Raw genomic sequence first — 25,292 nt, forward strand, 5'->3', positions numbered from 1 at the left:
TCGCATGATTATTCGTGTAAACCGTGATTTTGTCGACCCCGATCTAGTGAAATATGTGTTGTTTTCATATATACGTTGTTTGATGCATGCAATGATCGGTTAGGAACAACGTGGAGGACCCATCGAGACTCGAACCGGGTCAAGGAATGTTCGGCCGATCACCTTTGGGAGGTGGCCGAACCCTCCGTGATCTCTTTAGAGTCCCGGTTGGTCCTTCCGTCCTTCCGAAGACGATCCTTGGAATTGTTCGTAAATACGTCCCTCTTTAATCGTTATCTACGCAATCGCCATTTACTAGACCTGTTAGATCCGGGTGTCGCTTGTTAAAACCATAACCGCAACGTGGATTGATAATCACCAAAGAATTTCACAAAGTGGGGAAAACGAGACGCATTACTCGGTTGATTCAATCATTCGGACTAAATAATTGGATAAATTGATTATTAATTCGTAAACGCATCGATGATTCACGGAACGGCGAGAACGCCCTTTTCCACCAAAATTCACAATTCCAAAATATCGAGACGCGTAACACGAGTAGAATTGACGTCTAGCGAGTACTCACGTGCCATGACTCGAGTCCGGGCCCAATTTGAGGCGGCCCAAGTCGGGGCACGAGAGTCCTCCTTAGACTCTTTCGTGTGACGCGATCTTCAATTTATACATGAACATTACACTTTTACTATCCAAGGGCACAATCGTCATTCCGTGATCCACCGATACCCTAGGCCTTAGGGAGTTGGAAACACCTAGAGCTATGAACGAGAAAGGACAACCCGTTCGGGTGCGAGCTTCATTCGCGTGGTCCGTTTCGTTCGTTTTTCGGTGTTTCTTTCTTTCTATCATAGATTCGGTGGGGAGTATTTTATTTCAGTTACAAAACACCAAAGACCGGACTAATTGTGCACCCGACTTAATCAAATATTAGATAATGGATAGGTGGAATATTAGATTCCAATCTAGAGTCGAAACACGAGTTTGGTTAATTCGGTGAAACCACAGTGACACTTAACTGAATGAGAGTCATAAAACAAACACACACATGTAATTGGCTTAGAACCTCATCCCAATCCGTCACTTGTGCTTGCCTAGGATAGATACATTGTTTGTTAATCAACTCCGGCTAATAACTGATTAAATAACGTACATTCGGCCTAATACACAATTCGTTGATATTCACTGACACTTATCAGTTGTTACCAGTTACTTTCTGTATCGTGTCGGTTTTATCAGTTTTCTTTTGTTTTGTCTTGGCATATGATGATTTATCGCGATTCGGGCCCGAGCCCATAGGTTACGTGTTACACGGGGTCCAATGCCCCAAACTACCGAACACGAGGTTCAACGCCTCCTAATTCACCGAGCGCGTGCAACCCGAGTGCGGAATGGGATCTAGCCTCGAGTCACCATCACACTCCAAATATGGCCTATGTGGAAGGCAATTTGGATTGGACGTGTGAAACGTGTTTAGATATCACCCGGGAGCTCGATCGGTCCAACGATTACAGTGGAAACAAACCGGTTCTCCTGCAGATCGTCGGTTCGATTGGACCCGACCCCCGGCTCTTTGAGCCCGCGTTGCCTTAATTTGTTTATCGGTTATTCAAAACACATGGTGAGCCGGAGCGGAATATTGGCCCAATGCAAACCGATCGGGATCCATTTACTTATTCATTTACACTTTGTAATTATTCGAGAGAACATTGTGAGGATTTTATTTGTATGTTCGTTCATTCATTTGTAAGGATCCCCGATCGGCAAGCGAGAGGTCCGAGTATCGAATTGGTTAAGTTGGTCTATCATCACCGAAGGATGAGTAAGCTTGAATAATCATGATATCGGTTCGCGCAGGGAATCGACCATATTGGTCCGATGAACTGTAACGACAAGATAGTGAACCGATCCCTCGACACACAGGCCTACTCACCTTTCGGGTTCTTGGCCCAACTCAATCAACTCATCGACTTTACGGTGTCAAAACGAGCGAGTTGAGTGCAATCCTTAATCACGCGGTAAATAAACAAAACGGCAAGCCTAGCAAGCTAGAGTACCGAAAGGGCGTGCGGGATATAGGCCCGCACGTAATAGAACCCCCGAATTCGGAACTTCCGGTTCCGCACGACCATTGCCTTAGCATTTAGGTGTACCCCGTACCCCTAGACCCGGGTAACTTGCCGGCCCTCGACCTTCGGGTCGTAAAATGGCAAGTGGCGACTCCTTCTCACGTGCGTCCGTCGCGCGTCCCCGGGAAGGTGGACACTCCCAAGCCGCGTTTGCTTAGGCGCGCGCATGCATGCCCCGACGAGATTAAATTCGGGTGCGCACAGCGGCGTCTTATGGAGGAGGTGCACGGAGGAAATTACGGGCCCCACATGAACGGCCTTATGCTCGCTAAGAAGATCATGCGCTTAGGCTATTATTAGTCCACCATGGAGACTGACTGCGTAAAGCATGTCAGACACTGTCACCGATGCCAAGTGTACGCCGATCAGATTAAGGCGCCGCCCAACGAGCTACGCCCTATGACGGCCTTGTGGCCCTTCTCAATGTGGGGGATGGACGTGATTGGCCCGATCAACCCCAAAGCGTCTAACGGGCACATGTTCATCTTGGTGGCAATTGATTACTTCACCAAGTGGATCGAGGCTATCACTCTCATGTCGGTCACCGCACAAGCCGTAGCCCGGTTCCTCAGACGCGACGTCATCGCCCGGTACAGGGTCCCTGCGACAATCATCATGGACAATGCCAAGAACCTGAACAATAAGGTCATCGACGAGCTCTGTGTACAATTCAAAATCCGACACCGCAACTCCACCCCATACCGTCCCCAAATGAACGGTGCCGTGGAAGCGGCAAATAAGAACATTAAGAAGATCATCGAAAAAATGACGGTGAACTACAAGGATTGGCACGAGATGCTCCCCTATGCACTCTTGGCGTACCGGACATTCATACGGACTTCGACTGGGGCAACCCCGTACTCCCTAGTCTATGGCATGGAGGCAGTCCTCCTAATCGAAGTGGAGATCCCTTCCATGAGGATTCTCGTCGAGGCCGAACTTGCAGAAGTGGAGTGGGCGAAGTAGCGATACGAATAACTAAACCTCATCGATGAGAAAAGGCTGAAAGCACTGTGCCACGGACAGTGCTACCAACAGAGGATGGCACGAGCATTCAATGCCAAGGTCCGTCCCCGAGAGTTCAGCCCCGGTGACCTCGTCCTGAGGAAAGTTCTACATGTCGCACCCGACTCTCGAGGAAAGTTCTCGTACAAATACGACCGCCCCTTCGTTGTCAAAGAGATTTTCTCCGGAGGAGGGGTCATCTTGAGCGATATGGATGGCACCGAAAATGCCCTCCCCGTCAACGCTGACGCCATCAAGAAGTATTATCGGTGAGCACTTGTATGTGTTTCCGTTCTTCATTATTCGCTGGGCCCTGTGCCTGTTTCATTGTAAGACATTTCTGTTCTCGTGAACGAGCGTCAACTCCCGCCGTTTTGTCCAATACTAAGCTTTCTTGAGAGAAAAAAATAAATTTTCCCGCTAGGCCGAAAACCTCTTCGAGGCGGCCTAGGCAAAAGCTAAGGAACGAGTGGCACGACTTAAAATCCCGCAAAGGGGAGTCGTGGCAAAAGGAGAGCATAAATCATTTCCTCGCTAGGTCGAAAACCTCTTCGAGGCGGCCTAGGCAAAAGTTAGAGGACCCGAGGGGTGCGATCTTACCCAAACACGGGGGATCGCGGCAAAAGGAGAGCATTCATGTGAGAAAAATCAAATAAAATACCCCGCTAGGTTATCACGCATCCTACGGCCTAGGCAAAAGTTAGGGGACAATGTCGGCTCGACCACGAAAGAACCGCAACACTTCTCCGTGGAGCTACACCGAGTAGTGGTTCGACATTCTCCGACGCAAGCAAACTCTCTTCGACTCTCCAGGCTCAAGACTCGCCCCAGAATGGGGTCGAATCGACGTATCCTTGATTTGGAGAATCCCATAAGATCCCTCCCATTACCTTTATGCACATAATCCTACGGGTCACCCGTCTCAGAAAAGCCATTCTCCGATAAGGACACGGCTGCCTTCCAAATGGCCACCGATATCATGTCCCTGACACATCTTTACATAGATTCCTTTTACACATTGTAGTCTCAACGATACCACGCGGCTGACATCCTTTGCAGGCCTCTCTTTCCAACGCGCAGGTGCGATCGAGAACCTCGAGGGATGCTCCTCGCCGACGGACCCATGGCTGCCTCACGCGGCAGGTTGTACTCTCAAGGCGCCGGAAGTCGTCAAGGAATGTCCCACGCCATCTAAGCCAACAATGCTGAAAGAAGAACAAACAGGAGGAGATCATCATCAGTCACCGCACATAAGGCAGTTCGAGCCCAACCCCGAGTGAACCATATCACATAGTGCTTTCAGGACTAAGTTCAAGCATTCGGGTCTATCCCGGTCTCATTCAGGTCTATCCTGGTCATTCGGGTCCATCCCGGTCATTCAGGTCCATCCTGGTCACATTCAGGTCCATCCTGGTCACATTCGGGTCCATCCCGGTCATTCAGGTCCATCCTGGTCACATTCAGGTCCATCCTGGTCACATTCAGGTCCATCCCGGTCATTCAGGTCCATCTTGGTCTCATTCCGCTCCTTCCGATCATTCAGGTCCTTCCGGTCTAAATTCCGGTCACTCAGGTCCTCCCGGTCATTCGGGCTCATTCGGCCTAATTTTCATTCGTTCGGGTCCGCCCGGTCTAAATTCCGGTCATTCGGGTCCGTCCGATCTAAATTCCGGTCATTCGGATCCTTCCAGTTTAAATCCCGGTCACTCAGGATCCATTCGGTCAAAATTCCGGTCATTCGGGTCCATCCAGTCTAAATTCCGGTCATTCAGGTCCATCCGGTCTAAATTCCGGTCATTCGGGTCCATCCCGGTCATTCAGGTCTATCCTGGTTCATGCATTCGGGTCCATCCCGGTCATTCAGGTCTATCCTGGTTCATGCATAAGGGTCCATCCCGGTCACATTCAGGTCTATCCTGGTTCATGCATAAGGGTCCATCCCGGTCATTCAGGTCTATCCTAGTTCACGCATTCGGGTCTATCCCGGTCATTCAGGTCTATCCTGGTTCACGCATTCGGGTCTATCCCGGTCATTCAGGTCTATCCTGGTTCATAGGCATTCGGGTCCATCCCGGTTTTAATTTCCCGCATAGTGTCCCAATACATCCGAGCAAGGCACGAGCAACCACAGGTGAAGCTACATTAGAGCAGTCGCCGAGCCCAAAAAGAGGTGCTTCTTATGATCTTTGGCTACATCCTCTAACCGAGCATGCAACCAAAGAGGGGTAAGCTGTCAGCACCCCATTTTGGCCTACCAGCTTCCCACATGAGAACCTCCGACTGAAGCCCAGGTTACTATTCATCACCCGACGGGCAGAGGCGAGTATGCGGTCACAGAGCCGTGAGCGACGAGAGAGAAACATGGTCCAATGAGAAAACAAGAGCAATCAGAAAGGCAAACAGACGACAAATCTCGGAGCAACGGGAGCTGGCACTGCGGCACTATTCATCATCGAATCACTGATGCACCGAAAGGTGCCCAATATGGGACTCTAAAAATCCCTCTTAGTGCCAAAGTGACCAACGACATGTCCGAGTTCATTTCCGGGGCATGCCACATAAGCCGGGACACCCCGATCACTCACGGACTCCTTTTCTTACAGGACTCTCGGGGCCCGCTCCACTGACAAGCAGACGGCCCCCTAAAACGGACCTACAGGCACCCAGGGACCATCAAGGCCATGGGACAAGCTCCAGACGACCAGTCGGAACTCTACGGGGCTCCCCGAAGGACGTCTCAATGGTAGCAAACGCCTCTCGACAAATCTTCGGGGCACATTCATGGAAAACAGAGACTGCAGCGATCCCCGAACACCTCAAGACGTTCAGGGAACACTGAGAAAATCCTGGTCAAAAGTCCCTAGGCCTCACCGGGCAACCGGTCTTCGATAGGGGACAACGAGTCGACGATCTCCCACGAGGCGGAAGGGTCACTGAAACGAATGTCAAGATGCACAAAGAGCAATCGGGGACCGAGGGGCACTAAACTCCACTCCGAACGTCCGAACAGGGCAAAACCGACTATCGAGGCGCCAAGTCGCCCGAACGTTCGTTCACACGACGTAAGGTGATATTAGGCTCATTCAAATCCTCGTTGTTCAAGCATTCCAAATCAATAAATTAATTGGACGTCGGAGATCGGATGCGAGTCCAATCAAGTCTCAAGCGTTTTTCGGCTTTTCTCTCGATCGAATGGGACCCACAGCTCAGCCAAGCCAAGCCGTCAAGCCGCGGCTCAACCCCAAGCCACGACTCAAACCCTCGGCTCCGACGAGACAGCCCCAAGCCGCGGCTAATCCCCTTGGCTGGCGGCTCCAAGGAGGCTTCCTCCTTCCCTCCACCACAAATTCAAATCTTCTTACACATCCATCACTTCCTCTTACACATCCATCACACCCATCACTCTCCTTTGCCTTCCCCTACACTCAACAAGACCATTTCCCCTCCCTAATCCTTTCTTGAAATTCGGCAGCCCACTAAGCCCCTCCTAAGCACACTTAACTTTCTCTAATTGTCCCATTAAACTCCCCTTTATAAGCCCTTGCACCATTAATTTTAATCACTTCTTCATTCTCCTTCTCTCTCAAGCCAATCTCTCTCAAGAATCCTCTCAAACTCCAGCCCATCCCTACATCATCGTCCAACCCGTGCCAAGGTCGAAACCGGCCAAAATCACCGAAAAACCACCCGGTATTCCGGTAACCACCCGACCCGACTCAAGTAAAAAATCATCAAATTCCCTAGCCTACATATTTCCCACCCCCTAAGTCCATTTCCGGGCTTAGATTTTCGATTTGAAGCCTCCAACGTCACATTCCAGACGAAAGAAGAATCAGGTCCCGTGGGTCACCCGAGTGCACGCCATCACGTTCAAAGGGTTCCTCACAACCCTCACCCTCCCCCGTGAAGAGGTGGTCACGGTTCGAGGGCCGATCAACCGTGCACAACCACCGGGTTCTACACGTTTTTTACCGTACTTTCCCTCACATTTTCAAGCTTGTCCAGGGCTTGTCATGTTCAGGTCTGCCCACGGACATCTAGATCTACTTCTTAGGAGTCCAACGAGCCCAACCCCGCACCGTGCCGTGGCCGGAACTCGCGTGCCTACCCATTTTCCTCGGACTGCCGCGGCTGCCTCCTCTCGGGTCTCTCAACCCGTTACGCTCAAGCCGAGTCTTGCGAATCTCAAGGCCGCTTCCCCGACTCTTTTCCTCATGCAACGAGGCTAGGTAACGTCGATTTACAATCTAGATACGTTAAAACCCTTAACCTTTGCTTGCATGAAGTGTTCATATGGTTTAAAGGTTTGGGATACATGAAAGATCACGTTTTTCTTTCGGATCTATGCCTCCCATGCATTTCATGCAACGTGCGTACGTTATATCTACATGTATGATTGTGTCATGTCCATATGATGTGTGAGCTTGCATGCCATGGTGGGGAGGAGCTCGGTTCCGGACGGGAGAGGTCCCCTTGGCAACGGTTGAGCCACGGGACTCACGGTTTAGTCTCTAGGGAGAGACTCGTGAGCTCCCTTGGCTTGCCCGGGGCTAGGATGCTCTCTCCTTTCCCGAAAAGAGTTGATTCCCACATCTCTTTACCGTTAATCGCATATAGCATGATGGCATGACGGGAAAAGACCCGAATCGGGGCCGGAGAAACTTTCCCGACCCGCGTGAGCCATGGAAGCTCATGGCCTTCCTTGAAGGAACATGGCCGAGAGCTTCCTTGGACCACACGAGTCCGGGAAGTCTTCTTCCACCTCGAGTCGGGCCGATTCCCGTGTTTTCGTCCATTTCGTTATTAGTTGAATCGATGTCGTGCCGTTGTTTCCATTCAAACATGCCGTCCGTGTGTGTTTTGTATGATTTCATGCGATTATGACCATGGCTAAATGTGATTAAATGAAGGGAATAATACGGGATCAAGGAAGAAGAGCTCTAGAATGGCTCGGCCATGCCAAGGAACCACGACCATCCCCTTTGCAATAGGGGCCGTGAGGCTCCTTGGTGTGCCCGAAGCCTTCGAGCTCCCTTTTACTCGAGGCTGCATGATTCCCTCGCACCACCCTTAATCCTATCATGAAATCGGATAAAATTGTTTGATGATTTCGTGAATACGATGTTTAGGATGTCTTGTGTGTTTATTTGTGTAAATCGGTGTTACGATAATGTCAATCTAATGAAGCATATGTCACCCTCATGCGTATGTCGTTCGTTGCATGCAAGGGCCAATTAGGAATGACATGAAAGACCCACCGAAACTCGAATCAGGTCAAGGAATATTCGGCCATTCACCCTCAAAGGGATGGCCGAGTCATCCGTGACCTCCTTGGAGTCTCGGTTGGTCTCTCCTTCGTTCCAAAATCGATCCTTGGAATTGTTCGTGATTACACTTCCTTTTAATCGTAGCCTATGCGCTCATTACTTGTTAAACATGTTATAATCCGGGTGCCAACCGTCAAAATTGTAATCGCAACATGGTATAATAAACATTGAACAAATTCACAAACAGGATAAACGGGACGCTTCATTCGGCTAATTAACTCACTTGGACTAAATAATTGGGCAAAACAATCCTCAGTTTGTAAACGCATCGATGATTTACGGAACGGTGAAAATGCCCTTTTTCATTAAAAAGCTCGCAATTTCAAATACCGAGACACGTAACACGAATAAAATAGACGTCTAACGAGTACTCGTGTGCTATGACTCGAGTCCGGGCCCGATTTGAGGCGGCTCGAGTCAAGATACGCGAGTCTTCCTTAGACTCCTTCGTGTGACGGGATCTCCAATTTGCATACAAACACCACAATTTTATTCCGAGGGCATAATCGTCATTCTGTGACTCACCGATACCTTAGGCGTTAGGGGGTTAGAAACACCTAGAGCTATTAATGAAAAAGGACAACCCGTTCGGGTGCGAGTTTCATTCGCGTGGCCCATTTCGTTCATTTTCGGTGTTTCTTTCTTCCTATCGTAGATTCGGTGGGGAGAATTTTTATTTTAGTTACAAAACACGAACAATCGGATTAATCGTACATTCGGTCTAATCAAACACTAGATAATGGATGGGCGGAATGATAAATTCCAATCTAGAGTCAAAACACGAGTTTGGCTAATTCGGTGAAACCGCAGTGTCACTTCACTGAATAAGAGTCTTAAAACAAATATACACATGTAATTAGCTTAGAAGCCTATCCTAATCCACCATCTATGTTTGCCTAGGTTAGATACATTGTTTGCCAATCAACCCCGGTTAATAACTGATTAAATCACGTATATTCGACCTAATATACAACTTGTCTGTATTCACTGATACTTATCAGTTGTTGTCTGTATTTCATCAGTTTTATCAGTTTTCCTCTGTTTTATTCTTGTATTTGTTGATTTACCGTGATTCGGGCCCGAGCCCATAGGTTACGTGTTGCACGGGGTCCAATGCCCCAAATCACCGCACACGAGGTCCAACGCCTCCTAACTCACTGAGTGCGAAATGGGATCTAGCCTCGATTCACCATTACACTCCGAATATGGCCTATGTGGAAGGCAATTTGGATTGGGCGTGTGAAACGGATCTAGATATCACCCGGGAACTCGATCGATCCATCAGGTAAAGTGAGAACCGACCGGTTCTCCCGTAAACCGTTGGATCGATCGGACCCGACCCCCGGCTCCTTGAACCCGCATTGCCTTAATTCGTTTATCGGTTATTCAAAATACACGGCGAGCCGGAGCGAAATATTGGCCCATTGCAAACCGATCGGGATCCACTTACTCATTCAGTCGTACTTTGTAATTAGTCGAGAGAACATTGTGAGAATTCTATTTGTATGTTCATTCATATACTTGTAAGGATCCCGATCGATGAGCGAGAGGTCCGAGTGCCGGATCGGTTAAATGGGTCTATCGCCACCAAAGGGTGAGTAAGCTCGGATACTCGTGGTTTCAGTTCACGCAGAGATTCGACCATCACGGTCCGATGAACTGTAACGCTAAGATAGTGAACCGACTCCTCGACACGCAAGCTTACTCATCTTCCGGGTTCTTGGCCCAACTTGATCAATTCCTCGAATTTACGGTATCAAAACGGGCGAGTCAAGTGCAACCCTAAATCACACGGTAAATAAACAAAATGGCAAGCCTAGCAAGCTAGAGTACCGAAAGGGCGTGCGGGATATAGGCCCGCACGTAATAGAACCCCCGAATTCGGAATTTCCGGTTCCGTACGACCATTGCCTTAGCATTTAGGTGTACCCTGTACCCCTAGACCCGGGTATCTTGCCGGCCCTTGACCTTCGGGTCGTAAAGTGACAAGTGGTGACTCCTTCTCACGAGCGTCCGTCGCGCGTCCCCGGGAAGGTGGACACTCCCAAGCCGCGTTTGCTTAGGCAAGCGCAAGCGTGCCCCGACGAGATGAAATTCGGGTGCGCACAATGAGGAGAATTTAAATGAGCCTAATATCGCCATACGTCATGTGAACGAATGTTCGGGTGGCTCGGCACCTCGAGAGCCGATTTTGTCCCGTTTGGGCATTCGGTGTGGAATTAACCGTCCCCGTTCTCTAATTGCTCTTTATGCATTGTAGTGTTCGTCTCGGTGACCCTTTTTGCCCCGTGGGAGATCGTTAGCTCGTCGCCCCCGGCCGAAGACCGCTGCCCCGGGAAGGCCTAGGGACTTGTGACCGGGGTTTTCTCAGTGCTCCCTGAATGTCTCAAGGTGCTCGGGGATTGTTGTGATCTCTGTTTTCCGTGGACGTGCCCCGAAGGCTCGCCGGGAGACATTTGTGACCACTAAAACGTCCCTCGGGAGACCAAGTCGAGTGCCGGAGGTCATCTGAAGCTTGTTCCCCGACCCTGGTGGTCCCTGGGCCCCTGTAGGCCCGTTTCCGGGTGCTGCTTACTTGTCAGTGGGTTGGGCCTCCCGGAGCCCCGTCGAAAAGGCGTCTGTGAGGGATCGGGGTGTCCCGGCTTAAGCAGGATGTCTCCGGAGCACGCTCGAATGTGTCATTGGTCACTTTGGCACCGAGGGGGATTTTTAGAGTCCCATATTGGGCACCTTTCGATGCTTCGGTGATTTGGTGATGAATAGTGCCACAGTGCCAGCTCCGTCGTTTTCGGGATTCCTTGTTTGTCTGTCCTTCTGACGGCTCTCCTCTGCTTTTCTCGGTGGACCATGCTTTTCTCCCGTTATTCATGACTCTGTGCCTGTCAGCACCCCATTTTGGCTCACCATTCCAAACAATGATATTAGCAATGACCCAAGCCACGACTTGAGCAGAATACAGAAAACGGCTCGGCAGAGTAAGAAATCACTATTCATCCTCAAGTTGGCAAAATTGAGCAAATGGCCCATGGACATGACAGAAGGACTCTAGGGGTCACCAAAGGGGAACAGAGCGACCAAAGAACTCAACAATGTCCAAAACCGGCGTTTTCAATGTACTACACGGACGACACTATTTTCCGATAGTTCGCTCGGTCATCGGAAGATAGTGAATATTGGACTCCAAAAATCCACACCAGTGCCAAATAGATGAAAAGTGTCCCCAAAGGCATTTTGCAAATCATCTGTTCTATACAGAACAACTTTCTGTATACAGACAACTTTTCAGTGGAAGTCCAAAAATGCCGGTTTCCGGGAGAAAAGTTAATTCCAAATATCAGACGCGGCCATGCCCCATCAGCACACAGAGTAGGAACAACGCTTCAGATTGTCTTTTGGAAGTCACACAGACACTTCAAATGACTTCCGAAAGGCAAAACAAGCATACCCCTCTTCAGAAGAGCATAGCCGGAGAAGGGTCTGATGGAATTACGGCAAACGAAGTTCATACCGCATTGCCCAGAAAACTCTAGCAGACATTCACAATTGGGCAAAACAGACAGCAAAACCCTTCGCGGTTTCCCGAGTAACCTCCGAAGAGCGGAAATGACCATTTTCAGTGGAAATCCATATCCGGAGGTCCTCTTTGGGGAAATTTGACACCGAATGCTTACGTTACACAATGCTAGCCTTCTTAAGGCTCAATGTGGAGTCGTCGGAATAATTCACACAATTCATCTAGATCTCTCAAACAGTGCTTTAGAGGTCTCAGATACACTCTTCAAGTCCTTGGAGGTCTAATCTTGACAAACAGAGATTACAGTAATCTCCGGAGTGCCCAAGCAACTCAGAAGTCATCTTGAGAAAACCAGTCTCGGCCTCCTAGGACGTCTCCGGCCCCACGTTAGCATTACCGGCTTAAGGGATGATTGTTCACGTGGTTTGACAACTTATGCCAAAATGACCAACATGAGATGCATACACGGGATATGCTGTCAGAAGCGGACAACTTCGCCCCGATCACTTACAATGGGCAAAATCGGCTCCCGAGCCCCACACACATCCGGGACATTTCTCAATAGAAAATGTCTATCTTGGGCTCATTAACTCCGTTTTCACGCGTATACCGACAATTCGACGTTCAATTCGAACCACGAACTTCGAATACGCGACCAATCGAGACCCGAGTCTTTTCCCGATTTCTCCTCACAAGCCGTGGGACCCACGGGCTGCCCAAGGGCAACCGCCCTTTGCCCCAAACTTTTCGGCCTTTTCCCCTTTCCTCTCTTGCCCTCACCTAGCCCAAAATATCTTTGGTCTTCCAAGTCAACACTCAAGCCATTAACTCCACCTCCATTAATGCTTCTTGGCTCTTCCTCATCAAGATACTTGGATGACATTCATCCTCATCTCCATTAGGGCAACCGACCTTCATTAATGAGGCCCTTAATGGTGCTTTGTTTTGCTTAATTGCTCATTAGCTTCACATATATATTGCCTATTTGTGATTAAGCTAATCATTGATGAAGCACACCTCATCTTGCTAGTTTCTCCCTCTAGAAAATGCTCTCAACTCCTTAGGAACCAGCAGCAAGCAAAGAACTTCATGAAAATCAAGAATCAAGCCAAATAGCTTTGGAGTTTAGGTCGGGATCCATAGCGGGCACTATTCCGACTTATATCCAAAATTCTTCAAACTTCATAGACGACATGTTTCGGACCCAAGGATTCCATTTCTGAACCCAGTTTTTTAGTTTGGAGTCGTTTGCTTATCATTTTGGATCATTTCGGGTGAAGTTGGAGCTCTCGGGTGAACAGTGCCCGTCACCAGGCGTTACCGAGCGCAGCCAGGCGTCACCGAGCGCAGCCAGCGTCCGTCACCAGCCGTCACCAGCGCACGCCCGTGCTCGTCACCCGCGCACGCCCGCGCCCGTCGCGCCGTCACCGCGCACGCCGCGCCCGTCACCCGCGCACCCGCGCTCGTCACCAGCGCACGCCCGCGCTCGTCACCAGCGCACGCCCGCGCTCGTCACCAGCGCACGCCCGCGCCGTCACCAGCGCACGCCCGCGCTCGTCACCAGCGCACGCCCGCGCTCGTCACCGCGCACGCCCGCGCTCGTCACCAGCGCACGCCCGCCTCGTCACCGCGCACGCGCACGCCGCGCTCGTCACGCGCACGCACGCCGCGCCCGTCACCCGCGCACGCTGCCGCCGCCCGTCACCGCGCACGCCGCGCCCGTCACCAGCGCACGCCGCGCCCGTCACCGCGCACGCCCGCGCCAGTCACCAGCGCACGCCGCGCCGTCACCAGCGCACGCCCGCGCCCGTCACCACGCACGCCCGTGCCCGTCACCAGCGCACGCCCGCGTCCGTCACCAGCGCACGCCCGCGCCCGTCACCCGCGCACGCCCGTGCCTGTCATCCGCGCACGCCTGCGCCTGTCACCGCGCACACCCGCGCCCACCACCAGCGCCTGTCCGTGCCCACTAGCTCCCGTCACCGTGCTCGACCGTGCCCGTGCACGTCCACCCTTGCACCCGAATACCCTTTTAAGGGTTCCACCGAGTCACTCGACTCTCAAACACTTCCCCGACTCTTTCCTCGTATTCCGAGGCTAGGTAAAACACTTTTGACTTAGAGGAGTTAGGACTTTTTATATTTTTGCATGGCTATGGAGTATTATGGTGTTTTCATGCATGTTTCATTCGCAAGATTTAATTTTTATGCAATTTTATGTTATATTATACACGTACACTATCTTAGGACTTGCTACCATGTCGGAAAGGGGCTTGGATCATCATAAAGAAGACTATCCCGACCCTATTATGGCACATTAAGTCTCGGTCAATTCTCTAAAGGAGAGGGTTGAGACTTAAATTGCTCTTTTCGGGTTAAGATCGGTCTCCTTAGCCTATTCAAGTTAATTTCCGAGTTTGTTTATCATTATTGCATGCATGAAGCCGGTGTTATGTTATCATTTTCCTTAATTAACACGTTTGTGAATGTTTGTATGTTTGAATGAGCTAAACAAATTGTGATAACGCCGGGACTACGGAGAGATTAGACCATCCCGCCCTATTGAAATCAAGGAATACAAGCACAGGAGGGGACTCGGCTTTCGCCCCTCCTGTCACGAAATCATCGAAGCCCGCAGGGGCAACCATCTCCACCGCCTCACCGCACACTATGGGAGGCTCAACAGGGGCACTCCAGTCCCCCCGCTATCCCACTTCTTCCCCGGGCCTTCACACACTATCGGGGGCACCCTTGACGGCCTTTCCTCGGACTCCGACGACACTCCTACCGCTCCGTCAGCCGTGTACGCCGTCACCAAGGAGATTCCTTTAGGAGTTCACATCCGCTTGGCGCAGGAAAATGAGGAGCTTAATAACTGGACCTCAGTCCCGCGCTACTCGGCTGTGATTGCCGATGTGTAAGGCTCATCTATGTATAAGATGTTCCCCGCGTGTCGGCATAAGCCATGCGCCACACGACGGGAGAGGGGTTTCTATTATGGCTTAATGTTCACATTATCAATGAAATCTCTCACGCATTTTTTTGAATTCCCATGCGTTTCATCTCCTTTTCCTATTCTCTATTTCGCAGCACTATAAATTTTCTAAGACAATTCTCTCGAATTTCCAGGGTCCACTCAAATCCAAATCCCTAACACTTCAAATTGAGCCCATTCCAAGAGTACCTCGATGAGCCCCAACCCGTATACTTTGGGGAAGAGCTTCCTGAGGACAGTCAAGTGCCCGAGATAGAAGAGAGTTTGCGTCGCCTTGAGGACCATCAAATCACCTCGGTCGAGCCGATAGAGGAGATCAACGTGGGCACCGAAGAAGAACCGCGCACCTTGAAAATCGGGACAGCCCTCGACCCCGCGCAACGAGCCCGGATGATTGATTTCTTAAGGGAGTACCAAGAGGTCTTCGCCTGGTCCTATGCCGATATGCCCGGCTTAGACCCCTCGATAGTCGAGCACTTCCTTCCACTCGGCACTCAGAAATTCCCGCCCAAGTGCCAACAGTTAGGGCGACAACGGGCTAGTCTTCTCCTCCGCATCAAAGAAGAGGTCGTCAAACAGATCAACATGGGGTTCCCCGAAGTCTGCAACTATTCCGAGTGGGTGGCGATCATTGTGCCGGTGAAAAAGAAGGATGGAAGGGTCCGAGTCTGCGTCAACTATCGGGACCTCAACAAAGCTAGCCCTAAGGACAATTTCCCCCTGCCGCACATCGACGTCCTAGTATACAATACAGCGCGCCACGCCCAATTCTCTATCATGGACGGCTTCTCCGGATACAATCAAATTCGGATGGCCGAAAAGAACAAACTCAAGACGACGTTCACTACGATGTGGGGAACTTTTTGCTACCGCGTTATGCCTTTCAGCCTCAAGAACGCAGGGGCCACTTATCAGAGGGCTATGGTCACCTTGTTTCACGACATGATGCACAAAAAGGTCGAGGTGTATGTCGACGATATGATCGCCAAGTCCAAAGAGAGAGAAGACCACCTTGTCAACCTGAAGTGCCTTTTCGATCACTTAAAAGAATACAAGCTTCGGCTTAATCCGGCAAAATGCACATTTAGTGCTCGATCAGGAAAGCCGCTAGGATTCGTGGTCAGCGAGCGCGGCATCGAAGTGGATCCGGACAAAGTCAAGGCGATCAAAGAGCTTCCCCCGCCGTCAACGGTTCGAGAGGTACGCAGCTTCTTGGGGCGACTGAACTACATTGCGCACTTCATTGCAAACCTGACGGATAAGTGTCAACCACTCTTTCGCTTGCTCCGCAAGAATGCAGCGATGGAGTGGGACCACGAGTGTCAGAAGGCCTTTGACACCATCAAGGCCTACCTAATTCAGCCGCCGATATTGGTACCACCCGTGCCAAATCGGCCCCTCATTCTATACATCACGGTGCGCCGGCAATCCTTGGGGTGCATGCTAGGGCAAGAAGACGAGTCGACACGCACGGAAAGGGCGATATATTACTTGAGCAAGAAGTTCACCGAAGGGGAATCCAATTATCCGGAGATTGAGAAAATGTGTGCTGCGTTAGTGTGGGTCATGCAGAGGCTTCGACAGTATACGCTCTATCACACAATTCGCTTGCTGTCAAAAGCGGACCCCTACGATATTTGCTCGATAGCCCCTCCTCCATGAGGAACATCGCAAAATGGCACTGCCAATTGATGGAATACGACATCGAGTACGTGCCCCGCACGTCTATCAAGGGGCAAGCGATTGCCGACCACCTAGCAGAGTTCCCGATCGACAACGACACGCCGATTAACACGAACTTCCCGGATGAAGGGATCCTCCAGGTAGATGAAGAGAAGAAGGAGCCAACATGGAAGATGTACTTCGACGGAGCTGTCAATTCCGTAGGATCAGGAGTTGGGGCAGTCTTGATATCCCCGGACGGGCGTCATTATCCAGTCGCTGCGAAGGTGGGTTTCTCCTATACCAATAATGTGGCCAAGTACGAGGCGTGCATCCTAGGTTTGCAAGCGGCGATCGATTTCAAGGTGAAGGAGTTAGAGTTATTCGGCGACTCCATGCTCATGATCTTCCAAACACTGGGGCAATGGAAGACAAAGGACGCGAAGTTAGTCCCGTACCATGAGTACCTTGAGGAATTGGCGAAGAGTTTTGAGAAGATCTCATTCACCTACACTCCACGCGCGAAGAATCAGTTCGCGGACGCACTTGCAACACTCGCGTCCATGGCAAGCATCTCAGAGGGGAACATCATCGAACCTCTCGAAATCGAAGTGGCCAAAGGCCCGGCCCACTGCAACGCGATTGAAGCGTCCGAAGCGAAGCCGTGGTACGAAGACATCAGGAACTTTCTACAAACGGGCCAATATCCCCCGTTCGCCGATCGCTGCGATTGAAAGACGCTTAGACGCCTTGTGATGCACTACTTTCTGAGCGGTGAGATACTGTACCGCCGTTCCTTTGATTCCACGCTCCTTCGATCCATCGACGAACGCGAATCGCGACGTCTTATGGAGGAAGTGCACGGAGGAAATTGTGGACCCCATATGAATGGCCTCATGCTCGCTAAAAAGATTATGCGCTTAGGCTATTATTGGTCCACCATAGAGACTACTTGTGTAAAGCATGTCCGGCATTGCCACCGATGCCAAATTTATGCCAATCAGATTAAGGCGCCGCCCAATGAACTACGCCCTATGACAGCCCCGTGGCCTTTCTCAATGTGGGAGATGGACGTGATTGGCCCGATCAACCCCAAAGCGTCTAACGGACACATGTTTATCCTGGTGGCAATCAATTACTTCACCAAATGGATCGAGGCCATCACTCTCACATCAGTCATCGCAAAAGCCATGGCCCGTTTTCTCAGACGTGACGCCATTGCCCGGTACGGGGTCCCTGCGACAATTATCACGGACAACGCCAAGAACCCGAACAACAAGGTCATCGACGAGCTATGTGCACAATTCAAAATTCGACATCGCAACTCCACCCCATACCGTCCCCAAATGAACGGTGCGGTGGAGGCGGCAAATAAGAACATCAAGAAGATCATCGAAAAAATGACGGTGAACTACAAAGATTGGCACGAGATGCTCCCCTATGCACTCTTGACGTACCAAACATCCATACGGACTTCAACCGAGGCAACCCCGTACTCCCTGGTCTATGGCATGGAGGCAGTCCTCCCAATTGAGGTCGAGATCCCTTCCATGAGGATCCTTGCCGAGGCCGAACTTGCAGAAGCGGAGTGGGCGAAACAACGATACGAACAGTTAAACCTCGTTGATGAGAAAAGGTTGAAGGCACTTGCCACGGACAGTGCTACCAACAGAGGATGGCTCGAGCATTCAACGCCAAGGTCCGTCATCAAGAGTTCAGTCCCGGTGACCTTGTCTTGAGAAAGGTCTTACATGTCGCACCGATTCTCGAGGGAAGTTCTCGTAAAAATACGACAGTCCCTTCATCGTCAAAGAGACGTTCTCCGGGGGAGCAGTCATTTTGAGCGATATGGACGGCACTGAAAATGTACTTCCCGTCAACGCTGATGCCATCAAGAAGTATTATCCGTGACGACTTGTGTTTACTTTTCGTTTGCCGGGCCTCGCGCCCGTTTCATTGTAAGACATTTCCGTTCACATGCACGAGTGCCAACTCCCGCCATTTGTCCAATGTAAAACCTTCTTGAGAGAAAAAAAATAAATCTCCCGCTAAGTCGAAAACCTCCTCGAGGCGGCCTAGGCAAAAGCTAGGGAACGAGTAGCACGACTTAAAATCCCGCAAAGGGGAGTCGTGGCAAAAGGAGAGCACAAATCAATTCCTCGTTAGGCTGAAAACCCGCAAAGGGCGGTCTAGGCAAAAGTTAGAGGAACTGAGAGGTGCGATTGGACCCAAACATGGGTGATCGTAGCAAAAGGTGAGCATTCATGTGAGAAAAATCAAATAAAATACCCCGCTAGGTTATCACGCATCTCGCAGCCTAGGCAAAAGTTAGGGGACAATGTCGGCTCGACCACAAAAGAAAGGCAACACTTCTCCATGAAGTTGCACTGAGTAGTGGTTCGGCATCCTCCAACGCAAGCAAACTCTCTTCAACTCTCCAGGCTCGAGACTCGCCCCGGAATGGGGCCGAATCGACGTATCCTTGATTTGGAGGATCCCATAAGATCCCTTCCTTTACCTCTATGCACATATTCTGCGGGTTACCCATCTCAGAAAAAGCCATTCTCCGACAGGGACGCGGCCGCCCTTCAAATGACCACCAATATCATGCCCCCGATACATCTTTACATAGATTCCTTGTACGCGTCGTAGTCTCAACGATTTTGTGCGGCTGACATCCCTTGTAGGCTTTTTCTTTTCTAAGTGCAGGCACGATCGTGAACCCCAAAGGATGCTCCCCGCCGACGGATTCATGTCTGCCTCGCGCGACGGGCCGTGCTCTCGATACGCCGGGAGCCGTCGAGGGATGCGCCACACCGCCCAAACCGACGATATTCAAAGAAGGACAAATGATAGAACATCATCATCAATCACTGCGCATGAGGCGGTCCAGACTCGCATGCCAAGCAAGCCGTATCACACAGCGCTTTGCGCAAATTCCCAGTCTAAATCCCCATTCGGGTCCATCCCGATCATTCGGGTCTATCCCGGTCTCATTTGGGTCCATCCCAGTCATTCGGGTTTATGGGCCCGTGCAGTGCAAGAAAGTAAAGACACGGGTTTATGGGCTCGTGCAGTGCGAGAAAGTAAAGACACGGGTTTATGGGCCTGTGCAGTGTAGGAAAAGTAAAAACACGGGCTTATGGGCCTGTGCGGTGCAGGGAAAGTAAAGACACGAGTTTTCGGCCCACCGGCTTCCTACACGAGAATCCCCGACTAAAGCTCGGGTTACTATTCATCACTCGACAATCAGAGGCGAACATGCGGGCACTGAGACATGAATTACAGGAGAAAAGCAGGGTGCACTAGAAAGGCAGAGGAGAGCCGTCAGAAGAACAGACAAACAAGGAACCCCGAAAACAGCGGAGCCTGCACTGTGGCACTGTTCATCACCAAATCACCGAAGCCTCGAAAGGTGCCCAATATGGGACTCTAAAAATCCCTCCCGGTGCCAAAGTGACCAATGACGCATCCGGGCTCATTTCGGAGGTGTCCTACTTAGGCCGGGGCGTATCCCAAACTCTCACAGACGTCTTTTTTGACGGGGCTCCGGGAGGCCCCAACCCACTGACAAGTAAACGGCACCCCAAAACGGGCCTACAGGCACCCAGGGACCACCGGGGTCGGGGAACAAGCTTCAGATGACCTTTCGGAACTCTACAGGGTTTCTCGAGGGACGTTTCAATGGTAGCGAACGCCTCCCGGTGAATCTTCGGGGCACATTCACAGAAAACAGAGATCACAGCGATCCCCGAACACCTCAAGACATTCGGGAAACACTGAAAAAGCCCCGGTCACAAGTCCTTAGGTCTCCCCCGAGGCAACGGTCTTCGGTCGGGGACGACGAGCCAACGATCCCCCGCGAGGCAAAAGGATCATCGAAATGAACATTAAGATGCACAAAGAGCAATCGAAGACCGGGGGCACTCAACTCCACTCTGAATGTCCGAACAGGGCAAAACCGACTCTCAAGGCCCCGAGCCACCCGAACATTCGTTCACATGAGATATGGCGATATTGGGTTCACTCAAATCCTCTTCGTGCAAGCGTTCCAAATCCATTAATTAATTGGACATCGGAGATCGGATGTGCGTTCAATCAAGTCTCGAGCTTTTCTCGGCTTTTCTCTTATTCGAATGGGACCCACAGCTCAGCCAAGCCAAGCCACCAAGCCGCGGCTCAACCCCAAGCCACGGCTCAATCCCTCAAGCCGCGGCTCAGCCGCAATTAGCCACGGCTAATTCCCCATGGCCGGCGGCTCAAAGCTCCCCCACCACAAATTCAAATTTCTCTTACACATCCATTACTTCCTATCATCCATCCATCACCCCCATCACGTCTCCTTTGCTTTCCCCACACTCAACATGACCCAAACCCCATCCTAATCTCCCTCCAATTTTCGGCAGCCCCCTATTAGCCTCAAAACCGTGATTAACTTCACTTAACCGAACCATTAGAGCCTCCTATAAGTTCACATTCATCATTAGGCTTAATCACTTCTTCCACTTCACTCTCTCTCAAGCCAATCTCTCTCCAAAAACCTCTCAAACTCCAGCCACCTCCTTATTTCCGTCCAGCATTTGCTAAGGCCGAAACCGGCCAAAATCACCGGAAAACCACCCGGTATTTCGGTAACCACCTGACTCGACTTAAACCAAAAATCATTAAACTCCCTAGCCTACATATTTCCCACCCCCTAAGTCCATTTCCGGGCTTAGTTTTTCCATTTGAAGCCTCCATCATCGTGTTCTGCCCGCACGAAGAATCGGGTCCCGAGACCGTTACCGAGTGCACACCGGACCTCCACGCATGTCGTTTCGCCCCATGACCTTGGCGAGTCGTGCCATCACGTTCAAAGGGTTCCTCACAACCCTCACCCTCTCCCGTGAAGAGGAGGCCACGATCCGAGGGCCGATCCACCGTGCACAACCACCGTTTCATCGTTTTCTTCCTTACCGAGCTCCTTGTGTTTTTACCGAACTTTCTCTCACTATTTCGGGCTTGTCTAGGGCTTGGCACGTTCGGGACTACCCATGAACGTCTAGATCCGTCCCTTAGGAGTCCAACGAGCCCGATCTTGCATCGTGCCGTGGCCGGAGCTAGCGTGCCGACCCCGTTCTTCCCGAGTTGCCGCGGCTGCCACCTCCCGGGTCCCTTGACCCGTTGCTTCTAGCTGAGTCTTGCGACTCTCAAGACCGCGTCCCCGACTCTTTTCCTCGCACATCGAGGCTAGGTAACATCTCTTTACAACTTAGGGAAGCTAGGATATTCGATTCTTGCTTGTATGAAACGTTTATATGGTTAAAATAATCGAGAAGCATGAAAGGTGGCGTTTTTTTTTTCGGATCTAAATCCCATGCAAACCATGCATCGTCATGTGTTATTATCACATCCGTACGTCGTATTAATATGCATGCATAACGTGAGAAGGACCGGATCCGAGAGGAGGAGATCATCATAAACTCGAGGAGGCCATAGAGCCTCTCGGCCGAGCCTCATGAAGGAGGGCCGTGAGCCTCTTCGGCCCCCTAGGGTCCATGACCCTCTCCTCCTCCCGGATTAGGCCACCTCTACGTCGGGAAGTCTCTAACCGCGGCTAAGACATGATTAAATGAGGGGAATGGCTCGGAATCTAGGAAGGAGAGCCCTTGGAGGGTTCGGCCATGCCGAGAAACCCACGGCCACCTCCTTACAATAGGGGTCGTGAGGCTCCTTGGCCTATCCGAAGCCTTAGGGCACCCTTTTCCTTGATACCGTGCGATTCCCGTGTATTATTTTTAGGTTTATCATGAAATGAGCTAATATTGTTTGTTGATTCCGTGAATATAATGTTTTGAATGTCTCACGTACTTATTTGTGTAAATCGTGATCGTGTTGGCGCCGATCTAGTGAAATATGTGTTGTTCTCACATACATGTTGTTTGATGTATGCAAGGGGCGGTTAGGAACAACGTGAAAGACCCATCGAAACTCGAACCGGGTCAAGGAATATTCGGCCGATCACCCTTGAGAGGTGCCCGAATCATCCGTGACCTCTTTGGGGTCTCGGTTGGTCTCTCCGTCTTTCCGAGGTCGATCCTTGGAATTACTCGAAATTGCATTCCCTTTTAATCGTCGTCTACGCGTTTATTACTTATTAGACATGTTATATCCAGATTTCACCCGTCGAAACCGTAACCGCGACATGAAATAATAAATATCGAAGAATCTCACAAACGGGATAAACGGGACGTGCCATTCAACTAAGTAAATCACTTGGACTAAATAATTAGGTGAATTGGTTATTAATTAGTAAACGCATCGATGGCTCACGGAATGGCAAAAATGCTCTTTTCTTTAAAAGCACATGATTTCAAAATACCGAGACACGTAACACGAATAGAATTGACGTCTAACGAGTACTCGCATGCTATGACTCGAGTCCGGGCCCGATTTGAGGTGGCTCGAGTCAAGGCACGCGAGTCCTCCTTAGACTTCTTCGTGTGACGCGATCTTCAATTTGTACACGAACATCAAAAATTTCATTACCCAATGGCATAATCGTCATTCATTGATTCACCGATACCTTAGGCGTCAGGGAGTTGGAAACACCTCGATCTACGAATGAAAAAGGGCTACCCGTTCTGGTGCGAGTTTCATTCGCATGGCCCATTTCGTTCACTTTCGGTGTTTCTATCTTCCTATCGTAGATTCGGTGGTGAACATTTTACTTCTGTTACAAAACATGAAGAATCGGATTAATCGTGCATTCGACTTAAGCAAACATTAGATAATGGATAGGTGGAATGCTAGATTCCAATTTAGAGTCAAAATACGAGTTTGGCTAATTCGGTGAAACCGTAGTGACACCTAACTGAATAAGAGTTCTAAAACAAGTTCACACACATAATTGGCTTAGAACCATATTCTAGCCCGCCATCTATGTTTGCCTAGGTTAGATACTTTGTTTGTTACTCAACCCCGGTTAATAACTAATTAAATCACGTACACTCGACTTAATACACCACTTGTCTGTATTCACCGATACTTGTCAGTTATTATCTGTTTTTCGTCAGTTTTATCATTTTTCTTCTGTTTTCCATTTTTTTTTGCTGATTTGTTGCGGTTCGGGTCCGAGCCCATAGGTTACGTGTTGCACAAGGTCCAACGCCCCAAATCACCGAACACGAGGTCCAACGCCTCCTAACTCATTGAGCGCGCGCAACTCGAGTGCGGAATGGGATCTAGCCTCGAGTCACCATCACACTCCAAATATGGCCTATGTGGAAGGCAATTTGGATTGGATGTGTGAAACGTGTTTAGATATCACCCGGGAACTCGATCAGTCCAACGGTTACAGTGGGAACCAATCGGTTCTCCTATAAACCGTCGGTTCGATTGGACCCGACCCCCAGCTCCTTGAGCCCGCGTTGCCTTAATTATTTATTGGTCATTCAAAACACACGGAGAGCCGGAGCGGAATATTGGCCCAATGCAAACCGATCGGGGTCCATTTACTTTATTCAGTTGTATTATGTAATTATTCGAGTGTAGATTGTGAGGATCTTATTTGTACATCCATTCATTCATTTGTAAGGATCCCCGATCGACAAGCGAGAGGTTCGAGTGTTGAACCGGCCAAGTTGGCCTATTAATGCCTAGAGATGAGTAAGCCCGAATACTCGCGGTTTCGATTCACGCAGGGAGTCGACCGCCGTGGTTTGACAAACTGTAAACGTTAGGATAGTGAACCGATTCCTCGACACACGAGACTACTCATCTTTTGGGTTCTTGGCCCAATTTGATCAATTCATCGACTTTACGGTGTCAAAATGGGCAAGTCAAATGCAACCCTAAATCACGCGGTAAATAAACAAAACGGAAAGCCAAGCAAACTAGAGTATCGAAAGGGCGTGCGGGATATAGGCCCGCACGTAATAGAACCCCCGAATTCGGAATTTCCGGTTCCGTATGACCATTGCCTTAATATTTAGGTGTACCCGTACCCCTAGACCCGGGCGACTCAACGGCCCTCGACCTACGGGTCGTAAACAGTAAGTGGCGACTCCTTCTCACGTGCGTCCGTCGCGCGTCCCCGGGAAGGTGGACTCTCCCAAGCCGCGTTGCATGGGCTTTACGCATGCGTGCCCCGACGAGATGAAATTCGGGTGCGCACAGGTAGCACTGTCCATGGCATAGCGCCCTCAGTCTCTTTTCATCAATGAAGTTTAACTGTTCGTAACGCTGTTTTGCCCATTCTGCTTCTTTAAGTTCGGCTTCGGCAAGAATCCTCATGGAAGGGATTTCAACCTCGATTGGGAGGACTGCTTCCATGCCGTAGACCAAGGAATATGGGGTTGCCCCCGTGGAAGTCCGGATTGACGTTCGGTATGCCAAGAGAGCGTAAGGGAGCATTTCGTGCCAGTCCTTGTAATTCACGGTCATTTTCTCAATGATCTTCTTGATGTTCTTGTTCACAGCTTCCACCGCACCGTTCATTTGTGGACGGTATGGGGTGGAATTGCGATGCTGGATCTTGAATTGGGCATAGAGCTCGTCGATGACTTTGTTGTTCAAATTCTTGGCATTATCCGTGATGATCATCGTCGGGACTCCATACCGGGCAATGACATCACGTTTGAGAAAACGGGCCACGGCTTTTACAGTGACCGACGCTAGAGTGATAGC

At 50.4% G+C, this 25,292-nt stretch overlaps 1 protein-coding gene across 1 annotated transcript; it reads left to right on the forward strand.

Moving 5' to 3' along the window:
* The first annotated feature begins 16,621 nt into the window (after positions 1-16,621).
* On the forward strand, positions 16,622-17,359 carry LOC116214414 (uncharacterized protein Mb2253c-like). The gene has a single exon (XM_031549823.1). It carries the CDS (start codon positions 16,622-16,624, stop codon positions 17,357-17,359), a length of 738 nt encoding a protein of 245 aa, XP_031405683.1.
* The last annotated feature ends 7,933 nt before the right edge of the window (positions 17,360-25,292 follow it).

This window comes from Punica granatum, chromosome 7 (genome assembly GCF_007655135.1).
Source record: "Punica granatum isolate Tunisia-2019 chromosome 7, ASM765513v2, whole genome shotgun sequence".
Taxonomy (NCBI): domain Eukaryota; kingdom Viridiplantae; phylum Streptophyta; class Magnoliopsida; order Myrtales; family Lythraceae; genus Punica; species Punica granatum.

What these genes read in the sequence shown, in the direction of transcription:
- LOC116214414 (XM_031549823.1), top strand. Translation starts at nt 16,622, where the DNA reads ATGAGGAACATCGCAAAATGGCACTGCCAATTGATGGAATACGACATC.